General features: G+C 38.9%; 1 protein-coding gene and 1 long non-coding RNA gene across 8 annotated transcripts; both read left to right on the top strand.

Annotated features, from left to right (window-relative positions):
- Positions 1-1275: 1275 nt before the first annotated feature.
- LOC131232900 (sugar transporter ERD6-like 4) lies at positions 1276-3680 on the top strand. Of its 7 annotated transcripts, none has more exons than XM_058229422.1 (7): positions 1276-1611; positions 1733-1811; positions 1892-1935; positions 2097-2164; positions 3278-3322; positions 3447-3530; positions 3621-3680. In XM_058229422.1, exons 3-7 carry the CDS (start codon positions 1926-1928, stop codon positions 3675-3677), a joined length of 264 nt encoding a protein of 87 aa, XP_058085405.1. In that variant the 5' UTR covers positions 1276-1611; positions 1733-1811; positions 1892-1925; the 3' UTR covers positions 3678-3680. The 7 variants fall into 7 exon arrangements, 6 of the variants coding, with proteins under 6 accessions (XP_058085405.1, XP_058085402.1, XP_058085403.1 ...); XM_058229419.1 differs by having other exon boundaries at positions 1765-1811; XM_058229423.1 differs by having other exon boundaries at positions 1602-1732; positions 1765-1811.
- Positions 3681-4348: 668 nt separating this feature from the next.
- LOC131232902 (uncharacterized) lies at positions 4349-8527 on the top strand. Its single transcript, XR_009164975.1, has 7 exons — positions 4349-4456; positions 4575-5716; positions 5932-6129; positions 6376-6432; positions 6512-6675; positions 7158-7292; positions 7943-8527. It is a non-coding gene; the product is annotated as an uncharacterized LOC131232902 (long non-coding RNA).
- Positions 8528-11103: the final 2576 nt, after the last annotated feature.

An 11103-nucleotide genomic window follows, 5' to 3' on the forward strand; every position in this document is an offset into this window, starting at 1 on the left:
GGGAAACATATACGTACGGTTGAAAACTTCCTGGGCTCCACCTTGATGTTTATATGCCATCTAAAGAGTTGATAAGGTCATTAACACTGGGATTAAGTGAAAATAGAAAATAAATAAAAAAAAGCCTGAAACAAAGCTTTTTATGGCCGTAAGAATGTTTCGACGGTTCTCACTGAATCCCCACTGTTTCATCTCGTGTTGCCCACTTGAGATTTGGATCCACTTAGTTTTTGGCATTCCTAAAATGAGCTCTATAAACGGATTAACGGAGTAGATTTCCTACAAACATGGTGGTGGGCCCCACCTAGCATCCTTGCGCACGAACTTATCTGCGAAAGGCTTTAGCACGAAATCCACGTCCCCTAAAACGAGGAGACCCCTGTTCTCTTTCCCTCTCATCCACTCTCCTTTCCGTCCGTCCCTCTCCCAGCGCCGGCCCTAGAGATCCCTCCCACCTCTCTCTTCCTGTCGATCTCTTCACGAACATCAGGTAATGCTCTCTTTCTCTCTCTCAATCTCTCTCTCTCAGTCGATTGATAGTGGTGGTTCTCTCTCAATCTCTCTCTCCCAGCGCCATGATTCGGAACCCCCTGGATTCGGAAACCCTTGGATTCGGAACCCCCAGCGCCAATGGTTATTCCAAATGGGTGATTCCAAATGGTTATTCCAAATGGGTGATTCCAAATTGGTGATTCCAAATGGTTATTCCAAATGGGTGATTCCAAATGGGTGATTCTTAAGTAGAGGTCTGGCCCTCGATAGAGTGGAATGGTAGAATAGGTTTCATGTAGCTAACCCCAATTAATTGGGATAAGGCTTAGATGGTGATTATTATTATTTATTTTATTTTATTTTATTTTATTTTATTTTGCTGTTTTTGGTGTTCTTTTCCTGTTTAGAGATCAAAGACTATTTCTTTAATGCATGAATCACCAGAGAAATGGTTATTTAGGGCCACACAATATACTCCAACCATCCATTGTACCAGATAATTTTAGGACTCGAGCCTCGAGAAGCCTAAAAAATGAAGCATATTCAAACCTCATGTGGACCACACTATCGAAAACAGTGTGAATTGAAGGCCCACCATTGAAAAATTCTTTAGGCCACAAGTTTTGGATCAAGCTGACATTTGTGTTTTCCCTTCATCCATATATGTTTGATCTTATGAAGAGGTTGGATGTAAAATAAACATAGCTGTTGGTCTTAAGAAGTTTTCAACGGTGGAAATCATTATTCCCACTGTTTCCTATGGTGTGGTCCAGTTGAGTTTTTAGGTGTCTACCAAATAAAGCCTAAGGTTTTTTTTTTTTTTTTTTTCCTTTTTCTTTTCCTTATGGACATGGTGAATTGCTGTATGTGAAAAACATCTTGCGGTTGTAAGCAAAAGCTGTTTAACTTGAAGTGCAAATGTTCAGCTTTATCAAGAAGAAATACTAATTGGGTTTTATGCTTTATCATAGTTATAACTATAATTCAATTTGATAGTGCATCCAAACACACTCTAAGCTGGTTGTATGCAGCCTTTTTGGAGTTATTGTCGTACATGCTTATATCAAAGGCTGGATTTTGAGTCACAAAACCGTTTACTGGAATTGGCTAGAGAAAGAGGTAACACACCTGAAAGCTGCTTTAGTCATAATTTGTCTATATGCCAATGTCATCTCTTCCCTTTTTTCCAGTCTTCTGATCCATTAGGACTGGATTCTTATATTTAGTTAGTCATGTGCAGGTTGTTTACATATTGGATCAACTCATGTGCAGGTTGTTTACAATCTAGATTGTCCAGCTCAGCAGCAAACTTCCTAAAGGTCAAAATTCTGGCACCTGTTTGCTAATTATGTTGTGTATGAATCAATGGGAGGATCCTTATAAATTGTTCATATTCCAGGAAGCTTACAAGGCTGCAATGCATTATCTATACCATGATCCTTGGTATTTTGTTATTATTTCTGGTCCACTAATGTTACTATTCATGTTTATGTTTCTCATTTAGATTTTCAAGTTGCAATTTGTTTGATTGTTGTGACCAGACAGGCGAGGTAGTATTTTAATTCAAACTCACTGAGACATTTGGTGATGCTTTTAAAACTCAGTCCCCAATGTTCAAAAGGAGACATCCAGTGGAGGGCTAACCCTGGCAGCCCATCTCAGTGACTCTCAGGCATGAGTTCTCATTCCGCATGTCTCTGTTGCTTTGGTGCATTTGTAAACACGTGCCTATGGTAGCTGCTTTTATTTTTTATTTTTAAAAGGAAGGTGGAATCATTCCACCTGAATTTTATTTAGGTGAAACTGGAATATACAGCCATTCCAACTAAATTCCACCTAAATTTTAAAAGCAGCCTGCCTTTTGCTTTTAAGTTACCCACCTTCGTTCAATTCCAATACTCTCCCTACTTTTAAGCACAACTGATGGCTTCATCACCTAAACACACACACACACACACACTCTCTCTCTCTCTCTCTCTCTCACCCATGACCTCAGTGTTGATAGGCACTCTTATCTACCAATGAACCATGGGTTGGATCCCTGGGTATCTAAAACTAAATTACACTATCGATATCGTGGGGTCCAACGAGATTAATGGACAATTGAGTTGAAAATACCCAGCAGTCCAATTTCAACAAACAAATGGTTATAAATCAGTGCTTTCGGTCATTAAATCAATCTTATTTAGGAGATATGACCTATCTATAGTGCTTCCTGCAATTGGATGGTTTGATTTTTGATTTGAATTAATGTGCCACGTTTATGATTTCTTAATGCCTGTATATCAACCATCACACGCAACACCGGTATGAAATAAGCTCTCAATCATACATATTGCGGCAGGGCAATATCTGGTGTGTTCATGTGATGAATGGGAAATGGTTATAAATACACGAATCAGATGATTCATCCAAACAGCCAAATTGTCTTGTTAGTGGAAAATAGTTGAAAACGTTTTTCATTTCCGCATGAATTCCGTGTATCCAAACACAGTGCTATGCTGACATGTACATCTATACAAGCTTCTGCTTTCTTATCCTGTTGTTCTGTGTTTTGTTATCAATATTTTATTCCTGTTTATCAATAGATACTCTCATTTTACATAGAGTTATCTCATGAAGATTAGAGATGAAGTTTTACACCCAATGTTGGGCACACGGGCATGGAGAGCAATAATCTCATGCTTTGTGACAATATAATTTCAATTATTGTGTTTCAAGCCCAATTTTGAGTTTGTGTTATTTAAAATGATGGTTGTTTCTTTTTTCTTTAAATTTTGGACAGGAATTGTCTAGTGATGTTGCAACTTTTGGAGTTGGGGCTATTCAGGTGACAATCACAACTCTTTTGCCACATCTGAAAATTTCTCTTCTCCACTCGTGAATGTTCTTATTGCGTGCATGTTACTGATGTCTGGTCATAATAATGCAAGGTGATACATATTTTTGTTTAGGTCGTTGAGGCATATTTTTGTTTAGGTTGTTGTCACTGTAATTACTACTTGGTGGACAAAGCTGGTAGACATATACTTCATATTGTGAGTTTTTAGAAGGATGGTTGATTCTACTTCCTGTTGGAGTTCTGTTCAACTTTAAGAACTAACAACCAATCCTGGTTGTTGTTATAGGTCTCCTCTTCTGGAATGACACTCTCTCTTCTCTTTGTTGCAGTTGCATTTTACTAAGAGGTTAGTTTGACAAACCATTCCTTCCAAAAAAAAAAAAATAGTAAGTCCATTATTTTCACTTATTCCAGTATGTGCTTGCGTACTACATTAAAATGTGCCCAGTAGCTCTTCGCCCATCTTGAAGAGGACTTCATTTTCTCTTGCAATTTTCTTTATCTTTTCTTTTTTCAAAGATTTATCTTCTTTTATGATTTCGTCAGATTTTGTTTTTCTGTTTTGCTAAATTGTTATAATAATGTGGATGCATAGAATTTTATATCTGAAGATGCTCGTGTCCACAGTCTACTAAGCCTAGATTCACTGGTAGGAATTCCGGTATGTCTTCAATATTGACTCTTCATGGTCTCATTCATATGCTCCATTTCCTGTAAAGCATTGTCTGATTGATTCCTTAGTTTCAGGCATTTATAGTTTCATACTCTTGGAATGGGAGCCCTTCCATGGGTTATAAGGAATTTTTTCCCCCTTCTCTTTCATCTTTTAAATGAAAAGTTAAATTACTCTTTAAACGTGCCTTGATTCTATTGATTTGTAATGCCTTGGCATTTAGTCTTCTATTCAAATTCGTGAATGTTTTTACCTTTGAAGGGAAATGTTTGAATAGATAGAATAGCAGTTCCCACCGGTTTTTGCATCTTATAGCTTCAGTGATTGGCTTCTCTTTTGCAGCACCAACAGATATTTATTTATTTGTTTATATTCTTAGGTGGGAAGCGCCTTGTTCCTGTGGGTCTAGGGGATGATGATCAATGCATTGAGGATGACTTTACTGCATGGTGTGCAATGCTTTCATCTTTAGGATTGTTGTTTGTCAGAACTTTTGAATAGGCCACTCTTTTTTGTTTGTTTAAAGTAAAGGGTTTGACTTATATCAACCATGTTTTTCTATTTTAGGCAAGAGCTCGTATGGCCCGAGTTGGATCAATTGCTTCGGGATAAAGATGATGCATCGGGTGCTTTGACCCCTTACACTGCTGCCATACCTGAATACCGAGTCATATTTTATGACCCTGAGGATGCATTCAATGATGCATTCAAAAGCTGCTATATTTGCATTGAACCAATGGCCATCAACAAAAACAGGCATTTTGTTTAATTCATCGACTTCCCGAATTGAGTTCACTTGTCATTTTGAGCTAGTTTGATGGAATTTCCCCACTCTGCTTAATGTTGGTGTCTGTACTTAGCAAGCAAAAGCACATCTGAAAAGGCAAGTCAGAGCCTTTAAATAATAATGGCATATGCACATCTTCACTCTTTCCAAACTGGGCCTATAACTTTGTTCCGTATATGTAATTTTATACAAAGTGATGGTGACATCAAAGCATTTAACAAGCAATGTGCATGAATATGATGCTGTGTGAATCAGTAAATAATATTAGGGAACTGCATGATGCTCGAGTGCACGTGTACTAACATAGCAAGGAGGTTGGTGCAAGATCCAACTGGGTTCACTTTTGTCGACACATATCAATTGGATATTGCCTTTTGTGTTCTTCTATACAAAATCTTATGGTCTCTATATTATTGCATGACTGCATAAATAGTCCATACAGTTGGTATATATAGAAGTTAGCATAGCTGGACATTCTTAGTTTTCATAGCTGTCTATTCTTTTTTCTTGCAAGTTGAGACAAACTTGGTAATGTATTGGTATGTATTGGCTATGGAGTCGTATGTATTGATTATTGGGGACAGAATTGTAGAATTTAGTCTTTTCTTGTTGGTCAGTTTGGGAAGATTATTTTAAATCAGTCCAGAAATATCTACTAAGTTTATTTTAAATCAATCATTCTATCCTTTCTTTTCATGCTGATTTTTCTGCTCATTCTACTGCCCAATACAATTTTCAGATTAAGGATCGACGAACTTCTGACATCTTTCATTAAATATATCTAAAAGTTGCTTTTTCTTTCCTGGGCCTGGAGGTTAGCTAGCAAGTACAAATTATGGAATGGGTGTTTCAGGGGCATTTTGATGATGTTCAAAGGGCACCTAGTTTGCCGTCTAAAGCACCAAAAGAACTCAAAGAGCTGGTATGTGTTATTTTTTAGAGATAGCAACTCACTGAAGTGCTCTTAAAAGTCCTCATGAAATGGGTTGTTGCAAGTTTGCATTTATGTGGAATGTCGGACTAAAAACTCCTTTTCTTAATCTTTCTTAATATCTGTAGGATGAGAACAAGAGCCCGAAGGGGCTGCTTCATTTTTTGCCCAACAGATTTTTGTCTGTTTTCTTTCTGTTTTGTTAGAGAGATTGTCAATGAAGAACGAGTGATGTTCCAATGCATTCTATGTAATTCACTGATTGTCACGAGTTCCAAATTTTCTGTCTCAGAAGTTGGAGGTTTTTTCACGCAGAAGCTGAGTCAATGGAAGGTAGGCTCATGGATTGCATAATTCTCCAACCGGATTTTGGCAGCATTTCAGGATTTCGACATTATGCTGAGGTGATTAGGCTAGCACTTGATATATTAACAGGGGCGTTGCTATTTTTAGGAAGCAATCTTCTGTTCATGTTATTGAAATTTAGGCCTATTTGGGTGTTGCTTGAAAATAACTTTGAACTCATTTTATTTAATGGTGATAATGTTTCAGAACATGAAATTCATGAGTTGCAGAGCTATGTGACAAACTTCATGTACTAGAGAAATCATCCTAGCTTTTGCTGAAATATTGTCTTTTATCTACTGCAGGCTATATTTAAGCCACCAAAAGCAATGTGAGGAGGAATCCCCATTTGTTTCCCACAGGTTCATGCATGCTCATATCTTTTCCTATGGTATCTAATTCCAAGTTCCTGACTAACATCATGTTTTAATTCTCTTGAAGTTTGGAAACAGTGGATCACTGGAGCAACATGGGTTTGCAAGGAACAAGATTTGGACCATTGATGATGATCCTCCACCTCTTCATCCAGTTGAGTACATTGGCAAATCTGCTATAGACTTGCTACTGAAACCATCTGAAGAGGATCTGAAGTGTTGGCCCCACAGGTATGAACCCAGTACCTATAGACATTTGGGCTGTTGTTGTTATTGTCTTTAGAATATTTGGGTAGTATTGGATTTGCAATAATTGAAACTTGTTCCGGTCATTGGAATTTGGAACTCTTTTGTAGGGCATGTTTGCATGTGGGCGGCACAAATCAAATTAGATAAGATTAGCCTGATGTATTTTGTTTTCTATGGGGAGACGAAATGAAATGAATTGATACAGTTAACCCTTTTAAGGTGTTTCCCCTTTAATGGGGTTGTTTTGCATTAACCTTGTTTGATTAAAATCTTTTTTCTATTAAAAAAATGAAAAATCTTGGGAATTGCCGCCCTTCCAACTGGCCCTTAAATAGTTCAGATGAAAAATGATGAAACTTTTGTATCTTCTTTTCTATTCTCTATTTCGTGTTAAATTTTCTCTTTTATTTATTTATTTTGTATGCGATGTCTTGCTAATGAAAACATTTACCGTGGCATTTCAGTTTTGGGTTCCGTCTTAGATTGGCTCTTGCATTGAATGGAGATCTCACCATGATATCGCGGATTAGGAACCTCGACAGCAAGCCATTTAGTTTCTCCTTTGCTTTCCACACATATTTCTCTGTTTCTGACATCAGGTACAGAGAAATCTCTGTTGGATTAGAAACGACATCCCTGTATTAGATAGGACCATAGAACTCATCTACATTTAATCCACTTATTGAATTATCATTTGATATTTTTGTCTTGTTGTTCAAACTTTAGTGTTCAAATTCAGAATTGAATTTTTTATATGAAGCTTCTTAAGCTAACATGCAGTCCTCCACCCACACCTCTACATGTGACCACACATGCCAACCTCGCAAGCACATGCAAAAATCAATCAATATGTCAAGTGGGCCCAACCTTTTAGATGACCTGGCCTAAAATCTAATTGGTGTGATTCTTGGTCATGGCTTGCTCCCTATGTTATTATTGAATGAACGGTCCAAATTGATGATCGGGCACCCCACATGTCACATTGGGGACATTTAGCAAAATCCACACAACTAGTTGGCATGTGGGACCCACCATGGTGTTTGTATGGCATTTTGCCCATCCAACTATCAGGTGGGGCACACCATAGAACTGTGTGTGAACACACACAACCCTTAAGTCCAACCGGTTGGACAAGTTATACTCCACCCAGCTGATAACTTCTAACCAGTTAAGGGCATGTGAAATCCAGCCCCCCAAGTTATATGATGCCTTTTGAAACTCATTGCATATACAATGTCCTTTTAAGCAGGAATTTCAATGGGAGCTGTTGCTGGAATCTCTGTTGTAGCGTTTGCCATTATACTGTTTCTAGTTTTGTCTATACATTGGTGCGTCTAGAAGAAAGAAACTGAAGAAGGCATCATTGCGTCGACCACCTTTCGAAGATAACTCTATTCACCATGATAAGGTAAATCTCGTGGTTAGGCATTAATCTCTACATTTTCCTTTTAGTAATGCTCTAAGGTTCCACCAAGGCCATGGCAATTTGAAAGTGATTCATGCAAGGAAAGATTGAATAAGGTGGTTTGTCACTCCCAAGGTATTCAATAACGGTGATGGCCAGCATAATAGGTGGTTGTTGAATTGTTTTATGGGCTGTAATGGTCGATTTTCATTACCTATTTCATCAGTAGCTGATCTAATTTTGACTATTTACTATATATTTAGTTCAGTTTCTTATTAAGGCCTACTGAGCATCCAAACACATTAATATTTAGTCCAGCTTCATACTTAGCCTAATCTTTTGAATCTTGTGAATGTGATTCTTATTAAACAATCGTATGAATTATTTTTTGAATGAATATCAGGTGTAAGATTCCAAAAAAAAAAAAAAGGTTATATTTTTCTTTACAGATATTTTAGCGACGGACCAAATCCGTCGCTACTTCTAACCCGTTCAACGACGAATTTTATCCGTCGCTCTCCTCAGATTAGCGACGGACCTTATCCGTCGCTTATATTTTAATGAGAATATGCGGGTGGTTTTTTCAGAATTTCAACGATGGATTTTATCCGTTGGAAAATAAAGAAGACCCAGTAAACAGCAACAGACCAAGCGATAGACGAAATCTGTCGTTTATTTGGTTTTATGACGGATTTGGTCCGTCGCAAATCCGCGATTTTGGTGTAGTGAAATGGGTGGTTTCAATTACTGATTAAACCTATTTTCAAATAAATAATCTGAACTGTCATTTTATAGAATGGCTAGAAGTACATAATTGCTTGATATTGTGCCAAAGACATGGAATACTTGCATTACTGTAGACACCAATTTTTTGTTGCTAATTCATATGTAGCGACTTAGTGAAAAAAATCTCCTATGGAAGTATGGTATTGGTGGAATGAAATTTGTGGGCTTTTGAAAGTTACAAGAGCTTCTTTTAATTATTGTTTTCATTAAACATAAATACTGTGGATGTTCTTGCTAATAGGACTGGACAAACAGAGTATGGGCCAGATTGGACAGAATTCTTATAAATGACTGGTGGACGGCAGCCTTCCCAACTTTCCGAGTTAAACACCTGGCCTCAACTTTCCGAGTTGAACACCTGGCCCGTGTAAACTTAGACTACTCGCCTCTTCTTCTTTCCCTCCCCGTTCAGAATCAGCCGTCCATTAGACCATTTCGTTTCCAGTGAATGTGGTCGCTCCATGATATGTTATAACTTGTGATTAAGAAAGCTTAGGAGGGAGTATGCTCTAAACAACCCATGATTAATGTGCAACTAAAATTAAAGAAGACTAAGCAACTGCTGAAAGCATGAAACAAAGAAGTCTTTAGCAATGTCTCCCAGCAGGTCTAGGCTGCTGATGAAGATTTAGTACATGTGGAAAACAGAATGCAGAATTCCAGGGGTGAGGAGTTATTGCAAGAAAGTCTATTAGTTAGGAGAAAGCTGGCTCAGCTTGAGCTAATGGAAGAGATCTTTTGGAAACAGGAAGCTTGGAATTCGTGGCTAGAGGAAGGAGACAGGAATACCAAACATTTCCATGCATCAACTCGTGAGAGCGTTCGGCAAGCTTCCATTACCGCAATTAAGGACGAGGGAGGGAATATTATCTCTGACCAGGCACAGATTAAGGTAGCAGCGATTCAATTTTTTGAGCACCTCTTTCAGGCAGAGCAAGCCCCGCAGTCCAGTGAGCTCCTCTCAGTTATCCCTTCGATTCTTTCTCAGCAAGATAATGTTGATCTCCTAGCCCCTCCCTCAATGAAGGAGACCTAAGATGCGGTTAAATCCATCCCACAGAATAGCGCCCCGGGCCCTGATGGTTTTCCAGCCTCTTTCTTCACCGAATGCTAGCAAACGGTTGGGGAGGATATACACAAAGCAACATGCTTCTTCTTCGTAGGGGGTCTGCTTCCAAAAGCGTTTGCTGCGTCCCTGATTTGTCTTATTCCAAAATATAAGACCCGTATCCTAGCCCGTACTGTTCCGTCGACTCCTGCGATCATTCTCATCAAATTCTGGCAATCAGTGACTTATAATCGACGTTTGCGCACGACCCTAAGTCGTATCCTGTAGATTTGAGTCGGCTTAATCCGATACTTGTACCATTGCGACCACATCGTCGCTGCGGTTCTGATGCCGCGTCTCGCGCACTGATCCGATACCCTGGCTAAGAGATGTGAGCCGGCGTTTATTTCGAAGAAAATGCTGTGTTTGCAATCCCAAGAGAATCTCTACAACATATCCCATCAATCAATCAATCAATCAATCAATCCATCAATCAATCATCTCATGTCAAGTACAAAGTACCCATGCTTTCTTTCTCCACAAGTCAAGCAATCACCAAGTCAACTCTCTCTCACCCTCTCTCTTACACACCCATACATGTCAAGTACACCATCACCTCACCCATCACTCCATCAACCATCACCTCTCCTTACAACCTCTTCTCTCTCTCTTTCTCAACACTCTATCCCAAGCAAGCAAGAGAACTTACGTCCAAGCATTCCATGTGAAGGAGAAAAGTGACTTTGTGTGGCACACCTTTCCCACCCCAAAAAACCATAATCTTAGCCATTCAAACCTCATCACCCTCCATCAAAGTGAAGCATAAGGAGATTGGCTTTCCAATGGACCGAGAAGACTGAACAGTGGGTGCTTTTATAGGCTAGATTTTCATGTTCTTATGATGGGCCAAGTGAGGCCTACCGATCAATGGTATGGATCTCACTTCGGACCCTAAGATGTGGCCGATGGCCCACCTTGATCTTCATGATCATTCCATGATGGGGTCATTCTCCATGGACCCCATCATGATGTTTATTTTCTAACTTGAAAAGGAGTAATTTAGACCTTCTATTTCGGTAGAGAAAGGATCTCCACCGTTGATTTCGATCGATGGGCCCATATGAAATGGGACCCACTTGATGTATGTTATAGATCATGCAAGGGAGGGCCC

Source organism: Magnolia sinica, chromosome 18, assembly GCF_029962835.1.
Source record: "Magnolia sinica isolate HGM2019 chromosome 18, MsV1, whole genome shotgun sequence".
Classification (NCBI taxonomy): Eukaryota; Viridiplantae; Streptophyta; class Magnoliopsida; order Magnoliales; family Magnoliaceae; genus Magnolia; species Magnolia sinica.

What these genes read in the sequence shown, in the direction of transcription:
- LOC131232900 (XM_058229420.1), top strand. An exon ending in CCCATCTCAGTGACTCTCAG is followed by an intron (nt 2,165 to 3,277) that starts GCATGAGTTCTC and finishes AATTTTGGACAG; the next exon opens with GAATTGTCTAGTGATGTTGC. An exon ending in TTGGAGTTGGGGCTATTCAG is followed by an intron (nt 3,323 to 3,446) that starts GTGACAATCACA and finishes ATTTTTGTTTAG; the next exon opens with GTCGTTGAGGCATATTTTTG.